At 41.2% G+C, this 18,564-nt stretch overlaps 1 protein-coding gene across 2 annotated transcripts; it reads right to left on the bottom strand.

Moving 5' to 3' along the window:
• Window positions 1-1,357: 1,357 nt before the first annotated feature.
• agpat2 (1-acylglycerol-3-phosphate O-acyltransferase 2 (lysophosphatidic acid acyltransferase, beta)) lies at window positions 1,358-17,911 on the bottom strand. 2 transcript variants are annotated; one of them, XM_086301285.1, is made up of 6 exons: window positions 17,479-17,911; window positions 11,259-11,392; window positions 5,070-5,245; window positions 4,864-4,959; window positions 3,526-3,598; window positions 1,358-3,405 (listed from the first exon to the last, which is right to left on the bottom strand). In XM_086301285.1, exons 1-6 carry the CDS (start codon window positions 17,661-17,663, stop codon window positions 3,248-3,250), a joined length of 822 nt encoding a protein of 273 aa, XP_086157411.1. In that variant the 5' UTR covers window positions 17,664-17,911; the 3' UTR covers window positions 1,358-3,247. The 2 variants fall into 2 exon arrangements, with proteins under 2 accessions (XP_086157411.1, XP_086157412.1); XM_086301286.1 differs by having other exon boundaries at window positions 3,526-3,563.
• Window positions 17,912-18,564: the final 653 nt, after the last annotated feature.

Here is an 18,564-nt window from a genome sequence, read left to right as displayed (position 1 = left end):
ATATTAATATGAAGTAGCAGAAAGTGAAAATAGAAACAAAGTACCTCCAGGTCGTTATGCCCCAACTTTAAGTCTGAGTGTAGTTTGCTGCAACTGTACGAAGCTTATGTGTGGATCTGGTCTGATGGTGTGCGGTGAACTTTGAGAACTTCTAGAAACAGCTGGAACAAACTAAGTTCTGTCGTGCCTCAGATTAAAGCCATTACTGCCGAGTCTCATACAGTAAGTACCTTTTCCACTGTTGATTTTAAAATGAGTCCCAGAGGAGGGCAAGACAGGCATTTCAGTACACGACCAATTAAGAAAAAACAAAAAGAATTTATTTACTTAATGTTATGCAAGGCATTCACATTTACCCAGAATATGTGAAATCAAGAACACTACATTAAATATTAACCAGATACTTATAATGGGCATCTATACCATGTGTGCATATGTACACACATACAATAAAGGGCCACACGCGCGCACGCACACACACACACGGCTCTGCAGGATGTCAGCTCTGTTTCTCATATCCATCTAAATTACACATTAATAGCTTTGGTGAAAACAAACTTTTTTTGCCCACGAGAACTCGGCATGAAAAGTGCTTTAAGAATACTTTGAATATTTTCCAATATCTTACATATTAGTTTGTAAACAACGGCCCTATTGGGGGGGGGGGGGGGGGGGGGGGGGGGGAGGAGACAAAAGATTTTATATATATATATAAATTTAAAAAAAAAAAAAAAAGGGGGGGGGGGGGGGGGGAATTAAACAGGCAGGACTGTTGCAGAGCCTGTTAGCCAAAGCTAACAAATCACAATCTGTTGTACAAAACACCCCCAACACACACACACACACACAATGAACAGGGAATAAATGGATAGCACACTCCACTAAATAAATGTATATGGTATAGATTGTTTTTGGAAAGAAACCGATTTGGTAGAGTGCTTTTTGAACATTCGAAACACCTGCTGCAAAGGTATAAACTGGTCTTAGACAGCCCCCCCCATCCAAAAAAAAAAAAAAAATAGAAAAAAGAAAAATAACAAAAAATTATAATAATCATAAAATAATAGGAATAATAATAGAGAACAGGTTGGTGAGTTATTAGTATTGATTAATAGTAAGGGCTTATGATCCAAACTGGATTAGGAACTTGTCTGAAATCAGACTCTCACATGTCACCAAAGCAGGGCTCACTAAGTGCACTCAACTACGAACAGCAACGCACGTAGCAGGGCATACTACCAAAGTATCCATAAATCCATTCACATGAGCTCCTCAGGAGGTCAGTGCGCACAACAAGGTTAGACTAAGCCTAATGCCTTGTGCTCAACCCAATAAGTCACCTACATTTGATGCCAAGTACATGCAAAGCAACGTCACAGTTTTAATAAAGAAAGCAAAAGTCATTTTTTTCAAAAATTGCAATTAGTAACAAACAACTGTCCTGAATGCTGTGGTACATTCTCAGATTGTGTTTGATGGGCAGAATTAATAATTTTTGTGGCTGCACTCTGAGCGAAGTGAAACTAAGACCTGGGTGTAAACGAAAGCGGTTCAGTCAGTGGTCCGAAGACATTTTCAGTACAAATCATACAACAAATCCATTTTAACCAAAACTCACCCAATGATGCCAACAATCAAAATTCAGGCCAAATTTTTGCACTTTTTCCTGTTTAAATAATCTAATAGTTTCCAGTGAGGTTAAATAATCAGAACATCATAACTAAATATAATAACTTATTCTCATAGGATTTAAAAAACAGGCTTCCCATCACACCCAATCAACATAACACATCTTCAGTCATTAGATCCTTGAGTTTGTTAGTACTTTGGGATTCCTTGATTTAATCCTAATAAATGAACAAATACTAGAGATCTAAATCATCTCATAGGTTTCCTCCCCCTGTTTATGGCAAGAACTGCCTTAAATAATTTCAGGGGTCACCAGTTAAGTAGACCGTAAGGAGATAGTAATTAAAAAACAAAAACAAAAAAACAAAAACAAACAACAAACAACAACAACCCAAACAAACAAACAAAAATAAACCACCCCACGCACATTGGAAACCTCCCAAAACATCTTTGTCATGGCACAGCAGGTAGCTCGCACTTTGGAACAGTAGTAACGTTGAAACAGTTGGACATTGCACTTAAAGAATTCACTTCTTTTGACACTTTGTATATGAGTAGGAGCATAAAGGTGATCCTGAAAAAACAAAACAACAACAACAAAGCAAGAGTGTGAAATTAGAGTTTGAGTTTAGAGCACTGCTGGAGGACACTTGCTGCAGACCGGTTGCTTCAATTCATTTTTGGAGAGAGAGACAAACTGGAAGAATGTACAGGGATACACCAACATACGACACTGAGAACTGATCAGTTCACTGAAGTCCATAAATCCAGTACAGATGGGTGCTGTTGTTATACACGGTATCTTGCATTCCTTGCCTTCTGACATCATGAAGCGTGTCATGGAGCTATTGGTCATTGGGTTGATGAGCCAATGTGGATACAGAGTTCAATCTAGAGCGACAGAGCTATAGAAAGTCGTGGGTGTCCTTTCCTTCCACACGCTCCGCACTTTGTGGAGACCCGCACTCATTTTTGTCTTTGGGCAAAAGACTGGAATGCATAAAGGGGAGAAACAGAAAAGAACTAAAAGCGAAGAAATGAGATGGGGTACTTTGATTTTGTGTATGTCTGTTTAAGCATCCGAAGAGAACTAAAACCAAGGCAGCATGAGAGGAAAACATAAATATCCACTGACATTTATGATCAGGAAAAAAAAAACCACCCCGCAAAGTTTATCTGCTGAACAGAAGGCAAAACGAACAAAAGCAGGTGAAGATAAAAAACCAAAGAAAAGTAGAAAACAGCAATAAAGTAAGACAATAAGAAAGCTGAGATTTCCAAAGCAAGGATGAAAGGTGGACAGAGCCATCCAAAAGGCATGCATGAACAACACACACCCAGACTGTTCGGCTCGCCGTCCGTCACTCCGCTCACAAAGTGCAGAGCAGCTGCTGCTGCGACAGTGAGGGTCAGGACTGACTGTGCTGTGTGCTCAGGCCAGAGGTGGACCGGACCAGGCGTCAACTAGACATGAAGAGCTTTCGTCACAAAAAGACTTGTGTCACATTGTTTCCTGAAGGCGGTGGGACAACCTGGGGCGGAGAGTGGGGGGGCCTTGGGGAGGGGTGGATCTCAGACATGGGGCTGAAAAAACAGAGGGCGGGTGGAAGATCAATGTTCAGTGCCTTACGGGCCCGTTGCTCCGGGTTATGGAGTCAGAGATGTCCAGGAAGGCAGCGCGCATCAGGTCAAAGGATTTGTCAGACAGGGATGCCACATCGTCTGAAGTCATCCCCTTTGTCTCAATCTTTGGAAGGATCTTCAATCTGATGATTCCTGCAGGGGCAAAAAAACCCCAAAAAACTTTAGAGTCAGGAGTCTCGGGGAACATCAAGCTGTTGTTTTAATGTTATTGTCATTTGACCCAACACAAATTAAAAAGTTGAGGACAGTTACCTGATTTGAACTGCTTTTCTTTCCGTAGGTAGAAGTTGCTGTAGGAGGAGAAAACGACAGGTATGATGGGTACCTGGAAGAAAAAAAAAAAACCAAAAAAAAAAAACGAAGGCAAAAATAAGAAAAGAGACAGAAAAGAAGCCCTAAAAGGAAATGCTTTCTAAACCAATCAAAAAAAGGCCGAAATGCCTGATTAAACCAGCAGCACATTTCTTCAAACACACACAAACTCAGCATGACACAAGCATTCTCCATCTCCTCCACTCCCGCTAATAGAGGCCGAGTTGCTCTGTCTCAAGGCCCCGAGTGGCCCTTCAGCGGGGCTGACTGAGCCAAACGCGGCTCCCCCTGGGGGCTGTCCTGTTTCCACTCAATCTGGCCGGCCGGGTACGAATGAAAAGGCTGGCCTAACTCAGCAGAAGCAAATGCAGAGAGAGAAACAGTCTCAAGTGTGTAAAAAAGAAGAAGAAAAAAGCCATCAGGGAAAGATGAAACAGACTGTATTCAACACATTTCAAATGGAGTTACTCCGGCACTTCAAATGCAAACAAAGTGCTTTTGTTAACATCCACTAAACACTGTTTGGAGAATGCGTTAGCAAGCGCTCTAAAGCGTAAGAACCTCTTACCAAAATATTAATGTGTTTTCTAACGAGGAGCAGCAGGGCTTTATTTTTGCAGACTCTGGTGCATATCTGAACCCGACTGATATCGATCTTCAGCTGCAAGTTACAAAATCTGGGTTCACACATGCACACACCGTTGTAGCTTCATGGCTAGGTCTCATTCGAGAGTGTTTTTCTTTTTGCGTATGTGTAATTTATCCCACCTTTCTGACCCCGAGTGTTGCTATGAAAATATGAATTAACTGGAGAACAGAGACCTCCCACCTGCATGCACGCAGAGATAAAGCTCATAAATTTGCACAGCTGAGCTGCAGCCATTCTGAACTGGAGGTCATGTCTGCTGCTGTCCCACCAATCACTTTGTGAGAGCGCACTAGCATTGTGTCAAACACAATGCCGAAAAAATATCATAGAAAATGACCTGGCTGCAAGCTGTGCTCTCTACTAAATTATGATTTCATAATTTAGTCTTGCCCCACATAAGTCTGCTAGCTCCCCCACATGTCTGGAATCGGCCCCCTCACTATTGGGAACCCTAAGCTGGCAGAAGCTTCCTGAAATACCAACAGAATCATCACAGCCTGACAGAGTAAAGAGAATAAACAGGATGTTTACATGTATGGATGAAGCAAAAAGCTAGAAGAGCTCTAACGCTCCTTCACTCTACGTACAAGGTAAGATTTAAGATCTTTAAAGCAAATAAATAAACCTACTTGTGCCTGCACTGCCAGATGGAAAGCACCCTTTTTGAAGGGCAGCAGGTCGCCATTTTGGTTACGGGTTCCCTCTGGAAATACCCACAGACGAATCTGTGAAAGTCATAAGACAAGGTTGATTTAACCAGCTCACATTCTCTAACAAAGACTACAACAGAACCTTGAGATGAAGATGTTTCTTGTGTTAACTGGAGGCAGGTTACCTGGTCGTCCAACATGGTTTTGGCGGCATCAGCCATCACGCTTTTGGCATCGCTCGTCTTCTTGCGGTTGATGAAGACGATCCCGCCCAGCCAGCAAATGAGGCCCACTGTACCGGCATAGATCAGCTCCTTCTTAGCAATTGTGGTGCAGCGGTCTGGTAGGATCTCCATCAAGCCTGAGAGACAAAACGAGACTTAACCGTCAGGATCATGAAACTTTTAGAACCATCACAGCTACTGTATGTACATAGTGGGGTTTTTTGGTTTTGGCAAAGAAACAACAGCTCATCATTTCCATTTCCAAGATGTCTTTGTGCAGTGTATGAGAGACAACTGTAGTACAAACAGGGCTTGGCTGTACTTCCATGTAATACCACTTTGAACCGCAAGATGGTGCAGTAAGTCCAATCTGCTGTGTCCAAAATGAGATATACCAGATGTTAGCTCAATACTTGTAAAGAGTTCATGATTCTATCACACGCACCCGACTTATTTTGGCAGCTAGAAGAGCACAGAGACTGCAGTTTCTCAAAATTAAACATATTTCAAATGTCCATAAAAAAATAAAAATGTAATGCTATACTACAACCTAGTGAAACGGTGACACCTTGTGGTGACAGTTTTCACAAAAACTACTTTTAAAACTAAAATATAAAAATAATAAATTAAAATAAAAGTTAAAGACATTGCAGTTAAGCGCACAGCTTTCTACGAGCAACTGCTTTGTAGCTTCAAAGTTTGCTAATATGACAAGTTACAGAGAGTCAATAAGAACTTGTACTATAATAAATTGTCTTCCTTTCAGTCATTAAATAATACCCCAAATGCAATGCACTTATACCATAGAGACTTTAAAAATACGCCCTCTCAAAGCAGAGAGTCCACCTCCACGAAGAGCTGGATATGAACCCTGATAAGTGGTCAGAATGGGATATTTGTAGCACCGCTACATGTCTGAAGTGGCGCTTTCTTAGAAGGGGATAACACCCAAACTGAAATCACATGTTTCTGCCTTTTGACTGGAGCTCATTCAGAGAAGGATCAGTGACCAGATGAAAACATCCATGCTTTGGCCTCTTTGTCTTATCTCTTTATAAGATGTTACTCTGAAAACAGCAGGTGAGCAGATGCATTTAAACCAAGCTGAAAAAGCAGCTCAGAAAGGTGAAGAAACTAATATAACATCTGCTCTAGGATCAGCATCTCCTAATGGCTGGGGTGAAGCAGTCGGCATGGCAACTTGGACGCCAAACAAACCGCATGCTGAGTTTTGTCAGTGCTAATTAGACGCCTAGCTCTCCTCCTGCTATCACTACCCTGGCCTTGAGCCTGCCCTCATCACTCACCGGTGCTGAAAAACCCTCTCCCCCACACACTGATGGAGAGAAACAGTCCCTCAACACTCAGGTTTAGAACAGGGAAGAATGAGATACTGTTAAAAGACATCTCAACTATCAACAATACAAGCTGAAGAAAATAAATAAAAGAGGAATCGAAGCCTTTCTACAACATGCTTTTGTTTCCGACCAGTGTGTAGCTCAGACAGGGTTCTGCGAGGCCTACATTTCATTCATACAGTAAGTGATCAGTATGTAAAGAATGTTTAAAAACCCATACCAATGTAACAGGTTCTTTCTGTGCCCGTGCTTTGTTTCTTCACCAGGTTTTGTATTATTCAGCTTGCTGAGAAGCAAACAGCATGTGATCCTGTATCAACAGAGGTTGTGAAAACTGTTCTGTTCTGACAAGCACTGTGTACCAACACAAAGCTGGAATGCAGTAATCTAACAATTGGCCTAGTTTTAACATGCCTACTGCCTGTCTGACAAACCAGAAAAGGTGACCGTTGCTTAAGTAGGTGGGAGTGTAAAGTGAGATACACCTGGAAGGCCTTAACATTCGGTTCCAATAAGTTGTGAGTAGCCTGTGCAGACTTTCCCTTAATGAACTGAGCTATAAAGCTGTAGATGGTGGCACAGCTAAAGTCTTGCTCCACTGTTTGCTGGCTGAGAAGAACTAAACTGTGACAGGATGAGACCAGATCACAGTCTGGCTCCATCACGGCTGCCGCAGACAATCTTGCAGTCTGATCACAAAGTGTTTTCGCATGGCATAACCCACAATGTAGCTGTCATTATTTACATATTCCCCAGTTCCTGTTTGCATACAAAGGAACAAGCGTTAAAATTGGAGTACGGCTCAGAAATAGTAGCTACTTAGATCCAGAAAAAAAGGAATTGTTATGTATAACCATTGTGACATAGAATAATGATAGTAGTAGGGCTGGGCCATATTATACCGTTCCCGGTAATACCGGTATAATGTTAGGCAACGATAGGAAAATGAAATATCGCGATAGAATGGGAGTAAAACGCGCATGCGCAGTGCCTTTGTTTTCATACGCACATGGCCGATTGTTGAGTGAAACAGATGAACCAGAATTGGTTTGTAAAAATGGTGCAACTTCAGTGATGTGGAACTGGTTTGGTGTTTGTCCGTCAGATACACGACAAAGCACATTTTTTTTGCAGAACATGCAAGCGGCCGTTGTTATTGTCGTATTTGTCGGACTAAGATGCTCTTAAATCTGGGAGTAATCTGGGTCCTAAACTCAGTAAGATTCAGGTGAAACGAACACTACAGCATCACTGAGAGTTAAAAACTATCTAAATTATTTCATCTTTAATAAAACGATCAGCATTGCTGCTTTACCAGGTGTAACTATGAAGTTTAACTTCCAGGCATCCATGAAAACAAAATTGATTACATTTAACGGAGTTAGAAGTTAGCAGGAAGCTAGCGGAAGTTAGCTCGCTAGTTTCGCTAGTTACGTAAGCATGATATAGCATGTTCTGACTGAGAGATTTCTGAAAAAATTCAAACGTACAGCTCTGCTATCACTTCCAACATAAATGAAGACAGGAAACTAAACAGCAGTGACGTTTGTAGGGTTACTGAAGTTGGGCTAGCTGGTATATAATGATGTGCTACGTGATCGCTAGCGACACAGCTATGTTAGCATAACATAAACAGTGAAGCTGGAGGACGAACACTAACACTTTTCCACTTATAAAAGTTAACGTTAAAGTTCCTGATAGTTGGAGACAAATGCAATCGCATGGCAGGATGCTGTAAACGGACCAAACTTCAGTCAGGAGAACAACTGAGATAATCCATCCACAATACGAGGTTAGTCATTAATATACTGCAACAACATGGGAATAGAGCAGCTGTTGCCAGAGAATTCAACATTAATGAATCAATGGTACAGAAGTGGAGGAAGCAAGAAGAATGAGTTTAATAAAGTTTGATTTATCTGACTGCTTTGTTTCGCTTAATGTGCCTTATAATCCCGTGCACCTTATGGTCCGAAAAATACGTACTGCACACTGCAGTTTAATGTTGCAAAGCACCTCTTTTTAACTTCAGTGGATATTATACATGGTTATGCTCAGGATATGTCAGCCCATTTCTACTGGAAATGCCTTTTGGTTAAACTTTCAGCAAGGAATTTGCATTTGCACGGTTACATTTTTATAAAGCTTTAATGTAGATAAAAACCAGCTTCTTGTTGAAGTGAAAATAAATGGAAGGTTGTCTTTTTGCGCTAGTAATGTTGTGGAGTTGTATTTTGTCTCGCATCAATTATATCGTCGGTTATATCGTTATCGCAAATTTTCAAATATATATCGTGATAAATATTTTTGGCCATATCGCCCTGCTCTAGATAGTAGTATATGACTTTCAAAAGGAGAGACCAAGGATAAAGTTTGACACAAAAACAAGTTGCATCTGGTACTACATGTGCAGGAACTGAGCCAACTGCAAACATCTGTACCAGTTAGCTGGTTGCTTTTGTGCTTTCACACAGGCTTGAGTTTAGCTATCACTACATGCTGACCAGAATACAGGTGACATGAACTCTTCTGATATTCAAGATTCGTTCTTGTATTATTTAATATGCATATTTTGTGGTTTTGCCAGCGGTTTGCATGAAGAAGCCAACTTGTCTGTAGATACCGGGGAACTAACCACAGACTGGTAGTAAAACTTGAAGAAGAGCAATAAACTGGAGCTGCAAAATGCCTCCAAAGTAAAGTTGGGCCACTGAACACATTTCCAAAAGCACAACATTTTCCTATTTTCAGTTTGTGTTTACAATTCAAATTTTCTTAACTGCTTGGTGAATAGTTGGCAACTGTTTGCAGACAAGTTGGCATCATCCATCTTACAAAATGTACAGGTGACGAGAGTAATCTGCTAGTGACCAGCGCAATCACAGTAATCCTAAACCTCTTTGTGTTCAATTTCACCAAGACACAAAAGCGCCTTCCTAAAGCCAGTAGGTAAATACATTTTTAGCCCTATTGGGTCCCTGATTGGTCTCTCGGCCTGTGTGATTGGAGCAGACATTAAATTAGCCATCAGTCGACGAGGCTCAATATCAGCTTTTCCTTTCCTACTTTAGGTCATGAGGTAGAGATTTGTCACATGTACCGTATATTAAGGTGGGATTCAAAAATTCCCATGGTTGGAGCTTAACGGTAGGGCTGGGCGATATGACCCAAAATTCATATCTCGATATTTTTTAGCTGGATGGCGATATAAGATATATATCTCGATTTTTCTTTTTAAAGCCATAAGTTAAGAACAAAAAGAGAGTTCTTAGTCACACTGTGTCCCAGATGTCACACGGGCACTTTTATTTACATACAGCGTAGATATTACTCAAAAATAAATTATCAGCATATATTAAATAATCATGGTCCATAAATAAAAGAAAACAATGTTGTTTTTGTGCATAACAAAAAGCTCACAATTGTGCAGTCAAAATGTAAACTAATAGACGCTGAGCATAATAACAAAGAGACAGATTTCACAGCTGCACCACCTCTCTGAACAGGTGCCATTTGTGGTCCTTATACACACACAGTACGTATCACTCCGCGAGGCTCCTCCCCGGTAGCCGTAATCCTCTGACAATCCATCAAGCGGTGCAGCTCCATAGCTTAGCAAAGTCATATTAAAACATTTTTTGACAGATTGCTGAGCGCTGTGTACCACATAAAATCGGTTCGCGGTCAGTAAGCACAACCAGAATTCATACATAAGGCGCACTGTCGATTTTTGAGAAAAGGAAAGGATTTTAGGCCGTGCAGCCCCTCTGGGCTGCATGTCGTTAGCGCGGTTAGCTCGTTAGCGCGGTTAGCTCGCTAACACGTTGACGCCATCCAGCCCCACGCACGGTAACTCGCTAACGGAGATTTTCCGCTTTCATCTTGTCATTGCCTGCAGGTGAAGCTATGGGGGAGGGGGAGTTGTGTTCAGTGCAGGAGAGGCGAGGCCGAGTAACGTTGCGTAGAGACAAAAGTGGACGAAAGAGAGGCAAACCTGCGGCTCCACAAGTATAATTATAACGTAACATAGACTATATCGATATAAACGATATTGTCACATCTTATATCTCGTATGAAAATATATCGATATTTTTAAAAAACTCGATATATCGCCCAGCCCTACTTAACGGTACAATTCTTCCATCTGGGACTCATGCATCTACTGCAGAGGAATGCTGCTCCTCCAACTAAAATGTTCAGGACCGCATGCATCATATCTGGTATCAAGTTGCTCAGGATGAACTGGACTCACTGTAAAACAACTCTTCCCTGGTGAGGATTCTCTCTTTTTCCTACTCTTGGTTTGTTTTCTTGAGTCTGTAGGGCTTAAAAGCACAAAAACTACAGCTGAGACAAATCTGCCGTCCGCATGACTGCCTTGCTTCATTCTTCCTCTCAGATTAAAAGTCGGTGTATAGTGAGAAACAGATGAGACACGCTGTCACTGCTAAACTTTCAACACGTTTCAATCTGATGTTTATGACCATTTATAAGTAGAGAGTTGAATGTGTTTCAAATAACCTTTAAGTGTGTCATCAAACAGGCCTACCTGGTGACAGAGCAGTAAAGACATCCTGCATGGGTGCAAATGCCCCAAGCAGGATCCCAGCAATTCCCAGCCAGCTGGACCTTTACTGCACACCCTTCTCTTTATCCACATGCCCTTTCTATCTGCTTCACCAATTATATTTTTTGCTAAAATGCCAAAAGAAATTGATTGTATGACTGTATTTGAAAGCATTTAAATCAATATCAAAAACGTCCGTCTTCAGAGAAGCACTAAAAGACTCACCCAAAACATCCAGGGAGCTCTGGTGGTTCGAGATGACGACATAGGGACCCTCGGTCTGCAGATGCTCCCAACCGCTCACTTCAAATCGAAGACCCAGCAAATACTTGACGTGTCGAACCATGAAACGGATGATCCTAAAAGAGAGAAAAAGGTTAAATACAGTGAGTATGTACTGGTTACTTATGATGCCAGTGTATTGCATATTACTAACCAAAGCCCTGTGAAAGGTAGAAACAAAAGCGGAATGTGTCAGGCAATATAATCACAACTATCTTTAAACACATAGGCTAAATTAATCATGTTCAACACCCCTTTATGCATTGTTTTTTTTCCTGGTTGGGGAAATAATTACTTTCACCAAGTATAACGCTCCAGTAACCATTGACAAAGCAATGTTCATCCACCTGCCTCAAGACAAACATTACATAAAAGAACACACAGGCTGTGATTAGTCAAAGTAGATGCACATTTTTATTTATCTGAACATTTAATTTTTTTATCTCGTTGCAAGATAGTCACTATCTGTCTTACTCTGATAGGCAGGTAGTGAAGAGTTCGTTTATCAGAGCTAGTCTGCTGACAACAACAAAAGCAGCCGTCTTTTGACCTTACAATAACTCACAAAACTATAGGCTTCCATGGGAGCGCTCTCCAAGTATCACAAAAAAGTAATCTGTTTGCAGTTAGGGTTAAAAGAAAAAAAACATGTTACAAGGAAATTTTACTAGAAACTGTCAGGTAGGGCTGCACGATTAATCGTTAGAAAATCGCGATCTCGATTCATACTTCTGTGCGATCTCATTTCCAAATGACAACGATTTTAAAAAAAACAAAAAAAAAAAAAAACGACGACTGTACCGCATTTTTATCCGGGACGTAATCTGCATGAAAACAAGCGCTCACTCTTCCTGTTCAACAAATGACAAGGGCGGAGCCTTATACCACGTGATACAGAAGCTGTGCTGTGTGATGCTAAAATTAGCAGGGAAAAAAACAACGGAGAGCACGTCAGAGATGACGAAAAAGTGACAGGAGAAAATCCGTCCCGGTCAACCACCCAAACATCAATAACGGGAACCTTATACAGCGCTTCCCTATACCCGTCGAACTCCCGCAGGCACAAAGAAATTTTGGAGGCTATTACTTATCACCTGACCAAAGATATGGCTCCCATCAACACTGTGCAAAACCAGGGATTTAGGAAAATGATCAACACCCTAGACCAACGCTACACAGTGCCGTCCCGCAACTATTTTTCTATTGTTGCACTACCTGCTCTATACTCGCAGCGTCGAGCAACGGTGGAGACGGAATTTCAAGCAGTACAACATTTTGCGGCAACAACAAAACGTGAGACATTTGTTGTTTTTATGATTATTTATTGTTTTTATGTTCAGTTTCAACTGTTGCGAAGTTAATGTGCAGTTAATAAGTGCAATAAATATTTATATTGGAAAAGAAGCGAAGCTCTCAATTTACCGGTCAATCTACGTCCCTACCCTCACCTATGGCCACGAGCGGTGGGTAGTGACCGAAAGAACGAGATCGCGGATACAAGCGGCAGAAATGAGCTTCCTCCGAAGGGTGGCTGGCCTCTCCCTTAGAGATAGGGTGAGAAGTTCGGCCATCCGGGAGGGGCTCAGAGTAGAGCAGCTGCTGCTCCACATCGAAAGGAGCCAGCTGAGGTGGTTCGGGCATCTGACAAGGATGCCCCCTGGGCGCCTCCTGGGTGAGGTGTTCCAGGCATGTCCCACCGGGAGGAGGCCCCGGGGCAGACCCAGGACACGCTGGAGAGATTATATCTCTCGGCTGGCCTGGGAACGCCTTGGTATTCCCGCGGATAAGCTGGAGGAGGTGGCTGGGGAGAGGGAGGTCTGGGCCTCTTTGCTTAGGCTGCTGCCCCCGCGACCCGGCCCCGGATAAAGCGGATGAAGATGGATGGATTGGAAAAGAAAATAGTGAGAGAATCGTGACCTCAATTCTAAGCCAAAAAAAAAAATCGTGATTCTCATTTTATGCAAAATCGTGCAGCCCTACTGTCAGGGCATTCGTGACCTGAGGTTCGCTGATGCAATGAGGCAATGGACAAGGAAAAAAGGGAAGAAGAAGAAAAAAAATTCAACAGAAACAAGGTTTTTTTTGGGCTGCACTGTGCATGATTACTCAAGTTCAATAATGACGTGATTACTGTAGCTGGTTGTTAGTCAGCATGTGCTTGTTTATAAATGTGATTTGATGATCTAACAAAACCATTTTTTTAAAGCTTTTCTTTCCCCCTTGCAACTATTAAAAGCCTGAAACTGTCTGATCCACCAGATGAGATCTATTGGGACTTGTAAAGCTTAACCTTTATAGACACAAACATGATAACAGCTCTGACCTCTGTTAAGACAAATCCAAGGTGCCCCTTGGCTTGGAAAACTTTCAGTGTGATTCTTAACAACCATGATGTGCTCAGGCAGAGTTCACACATCATGCAAATGCTACTTTACATTTGCAGCTGAACAATCATACTCCCATAACATTCTCCATGCTAAACTGTACCACTAATTTTGGATAGCAAACTAGCTGTGTGACACACTAAAACTGGCTTCTGTCAATAATCTGAATGAAATTTCTCCGAAAAAGAGCAGAGGCACTACCAATCCGGCCTCAGGAAGAGGCTATACATAATACTATACATAATACTTACAAAAGAGACCTTGCTCATCCCTGAATCATATTCCCTCTGTTTGCTGTCACAAAAACAACAAACTATCCTTCTTGTAACATGGGGTAGTTTTCTTGCTAAACCAGCTATTACAGGAACCAAACTCACCTTCAACTCTGCTTTCATTTAAGCTCAGTTTCATGACTGTACACAAAATGTGTCGATGGACTAAAACATCTACCTAACTACTTAAAACCATCTTTGAGCAAGTTTCAGCCATAACGTGCATCTGATGCCACACATACTCATTAAAACTACACCACTAATGCTAATAATGTGCCATGAAGGAGCAGCTTTAAGGATTTAGGCACATCCCAACTCAATACTGCCAACTCGAAAGCAGGAGTGTCAAACATAAGGCTCAGGACCTAGAATTGGTCCAGCAAAGACTCCAGTTCGGTTTGCTAGAGGGCTTTGGAAAATATGAAGGGCAAAATTTTTTATACTTTTAACTGTATTTTTTTTTTTTTTATAAATTTCACACCCTTTTCTGCTGACAAAGGCCTCACATGCAGTCTTTTAAGAATTTTATAGTGATTCTACTCTACACTTTAAAAATTAAATAAAAAAAAATAAAAAAAAGAACTACCAGATTATTCTTTTTTCAAATATACACTGGACCTAGTTTCTTACTAAAATACAGCAAAAAAAAAAAAAAAAAAAAAAAAAAAAAGTCTTGAACCACAATTCATGTCTTTAGATTTTGGTAGGAAATATAGGACATAAGTACTGTATTTACTGAAATGTGCAAGCATACATGCAACTACAACATAAAGAGTAAAAAAAAAACAAACTGAGTTTGCGCAATTCTAACAAGCTGCAAAGTTAATATTTGGTATGACCAGCTTTATTCTTCAACATAGCCTAAACTCTCTTAGACAATCGTTCTTCACCATTTGAACAATTTAAAATTGGTTCTTTGATAAGTTATAATGTGTGGACATAACAGGTGCCCTTTTTTATGTTTTAAGCAACCTTCAGGCAGAACCATTACTCAACCACTTCTAAATAAAAATGCAACACAGTCCGGCTCCTTATAAGCAAAATATAAAGTAGTAAGTGGTGGTACGCTATTTCTCAGCACTATCTTCTGATGACTGTAGTAGACTTTGTTTCCACTTGCGCTTGACTGGTAATCTACAGGAAAAATGTTGTTAACCTTTAAACTAGAGTAGTCTTTTGGTTATCTTACAACATAGTGGTGCAGTGATAACACATTCGGTCTGAAGTAAAAGCCACAGGTTATGCAACGATATAGTGTTGCAGCAACTATGTTCAAGGGTAATGAGTGACCGCTGTTGAATTATATTTTATGATCAGTCCACTAAGCATTTACTTTGGTTCACTTCATTATCTGCAACCCTGAGAGTGTAATCAAATTTGAACAAGAGGACAAATCATATGCAATGTGGCCACTCCAAAGGTCAGCCTGACCTGTTTTGCCAAAATGTAAAACTGCCAATCTTATTGAGTTTACTCACAAGTTTAAGGTCAGTAGGTTGTCCAAAGGACAGGCATCTAATCACAGTCTCAGGGTGACAGAGCTAACAATTACTTCCATCAGAAATACTATGGCAAAAAAAACAAACAAAAAAAAACTGGTTGTTTTCAATACAGTAAGTTGAGTGGCAATATTACTCCTTTACGAAAAAGACAGGGCCACTAATCTCCCACTGATGTTCGACACCATTACACAGCACAGAACATGAGCTCATGCAATTGTGAGTGAGAAAACTAAACCCGTCCTTTATCTGTTGTCATGAGATCCTACCTAATAACTAACCCATACCCAGAAGTAGCCATTCACATAAGTGACGGATAAAACAGTTTCAATTAAACGTAAATTAATGGATGTGTTTCAAGAAATGAAAGCACAACAAGCTGTAACTTGATGCTTTACAGATGTTATTGAGTGAGCGAACTCAGGGATACCTGCTGTGGCCTACAGGTTTAATTCAGAGGTAAAGTGACTGGAAAGCAAGTCTTCAGGCTTTGGTGTAACAGTAAATTTAGGTGACAGAACCCTCTGAATTACAATGCTCTCTCTTCCAGTCCTGTCTGCCGTGTAAAATATCCATCCAAAAAGTCTATTCATTCATCTAAGGTCTGACCTCAGTTCGGTCACTTTGTCACAGACAACCGGTCCAGATAACCTCTGCACTGATAGAACGGTACACTGGTGCAACATGACACCACTGGCACAGCTAACATGACTGTGACATTGTTATTCCTGGAGCACTGAGGCAGTAAGGTCTACTGTTGTAACCGACATTGCTGCTGTCAGCAGTTCAGGGCCAAGTGAGGTTGCATTGAGGATGGGTCTCATAACTATTCAGTAACCCAGCTCCAATCAGGGGAAAGTGCCATCTGGCATCTGTCTCTTCAGGGTAATTACTGAAATGCAGTCATTTGTGTGCAGCAAGCCATCACCACTGACTAGATTTAACCAACCACACAACAACACCCCCTACAACGTGAACACCAACACTGAAGATGCGTTACATTCCTACAGTAAGGATCAGTTTTGGTGACTGATTTTGGTGTCAGGTGTAAAATGTTTAACATTCTGCCCCCAACACAGATGTAAACTGAGGCAGATAATCAGAATCGTGTTTATTGGCCAAATATATGTGCACACACATACAAGGAATTTGGTTCCGGTAGATGGTGGCTCTCAAGCACAGCAATGTAAATCTCACACACACACACACACACACACACACACACACACACACACACACACACACACACGTGTCTATATATACACATTACACATACATACACAACGCTGTGTAAACCAACTATAAATAACTAATCTAAACTTATATACATAAAATACAGAAATGAAATGAGGTGGAATAAGACAGAAATATAAAGTTAAATCAGCACTACTAGTAACTATGGATTCAATAAATGAGTCACTCCTTTATACACACACACACACACACACACACACACACACAGATTTAAAGAGACAGGACAAATTGAGCGGATACAGTGCTGGATTACACGTTCAGAGGGCACAAGTTAGTGGATACTTGTATGGGTTGGGATTCTAAGAAAGTGCCTGCAGAAAATACATTGAAAATATCCGTCATCTAAAGATATTATTGCTTTTCTGGCGTTAAGATTTACCAAACATTAACCCAGCATGAACGCAACGTCACATTAGCGCCCTGATTTTTAGCTAATGTCCACACGCCGCTACTGCCAATGTGCCAAGCGAGCTAATAGTAGCATACGAATGATAAAGAAAACTGCATTAGGGATTTCTTCATTTTCTGCTTATTTATTTATTTCAAATTTCACACAGTTTGGCAGGAAACACCTCCTGCGCCACATTGCTGTAACGCCAACTTAACTCCTCGCAACAATGAGGCCATTATTGTTTTTGCTGAGAGTAAAAACCCAAATGCTTCAATATAAACAACCACGGTTGCTAGCCAGCTAACGAGCTAGCGAGGGCTAGCTGTCAGACGGCGCCGCGAGCGACATTTCTGCAAAACTCACCTCATGTTTTCAATGTCTCTGCCTCCGCTCTTTAGTATGCACAGAGGTATACCGATGAGGGCCAAGACCATCATCCAGGCCACGTAAAAGAACTTTTTGAAATAAAAAACAAACGTGCTGCTGGTGCACATCAGGAGCGGAATAATCATGAGCAGCAGCAGCGGTATCATCCACAGCACATCCATAGCGAAACCGCCGCAGAAACTAGCAGCAGCACTGACTCACGCGGGGTGTTTCTGGATGAGGAAGCCGCTAACGGTTTCAGCCAGCTACGGTGCAAGGGACGGAGGGACGGACCGCAACCCCGACAAACATTTACACAGTGAAGTACAGGAAACCACGGCAGCAGCTGTGCTTCACTCTGGCCCGACAAAATGAACATGAAGCGCTGCTCATCTGTTGCTAAATGGTATCATGAGGTGGAGTCAAATCGTCATCGGTTGTGAGTTTTTCTATTTCCGGTTGCTTGACCACTAAATGGTCCGATGTCACTAGAGATAGTCAAGTATCGACAGAGATTTGGGCGTTACAAACCACACATCAATTATTATGCCAGTAGGCGTTTAAACTTGGAAATAATTTCTAGGTACAGCCACAGCTTTCCTATTTATTTATTTGGTACGAGTGCATGTTCACAATTTTTTATTCAGTCTCCAAATGGTCATCCTTACTTACAGTAGTTTCACAGCCGATTACAGCACACCATGTGTAATTGGATTAGCAGTGATAATCCAGTCCTCAGCTATAATCTGACACTGTCCGTAGCGATGATCGTGAAGTTTCAGCGACGTCCAAGAGCTCTGCTTGACATGATTTGGAAGATTAGGATCAATCGGTCATTAATCCTAATTTAATATCCTAAGCAAGGACTTTAAACTTGGCACTAGAGGCAGTAGCAAGGCTGTCTAATTTGCACTTTGTGTAAGCAGTGAATAAAATGTAATGTGTAGTCTTATGAAAACAAAACTGTGATAAAAAGATTAATGGAATATTTTGATCAGCATGTTTTTTTGTTTTTTAATTGTTTTTTTTTTTTTAATGTCGACTTTATATTACCCACAAATTAAATGACTTAACTGTGTTTAC

Source organism: Aulonocara sp. 'chitande type north' Nkhata Bay, linkage group LG7 (genome assembly GCF_057382095.1).
Source record: "Aulonocara sp. 'chitande type north' Nkhata Bay isolate Kocher_YH1m ecotype deep benthic linkage group LG7, A_spYH_male_GT1.1, whole genome shotgun sequence".
In the NCBI taxonomy this organism is placed as follows: Eukaryota; Metazoa; Chordata; class Actinopteri; order Cichliformes; family Cichlidae; genus Aulonocara; species Aulonocara sp. 'chitande type north' Nkhata Bay.
Note: the sequence above shows the minus strand (reverse complement) of the source record. Positions and strands in the feature narration are given on the sequence as shown.

What these genes read in the sequence shown, in the direction of transcription:
- agpat2 (XM_086301285.1), bottom strand. Translation starts at nt 17,663, where the DNA reads ATGGATGTGCTGTGGATGATACCGCTGCTGCTGCTCATGATTATTCCG. An exon ending in GAGCTCCCTGGATGTTTTGG is followed by an intron (nt 5,246 to 11,258) that starts GTGAGTCTTTTA and finishes TTTGTCTCTCAG; the next exon opens with GCTTGATGGAGATCCTACCA. An exon ending in AGAAAAGCAGTTCAAATCAG is followed by an intron (nt 3,406 to 3,525) that starts GTAACTGTCCTC and finishes TTGCCCCTGCAG; the next exon opens with GAATCATCAGATTGAAGATC.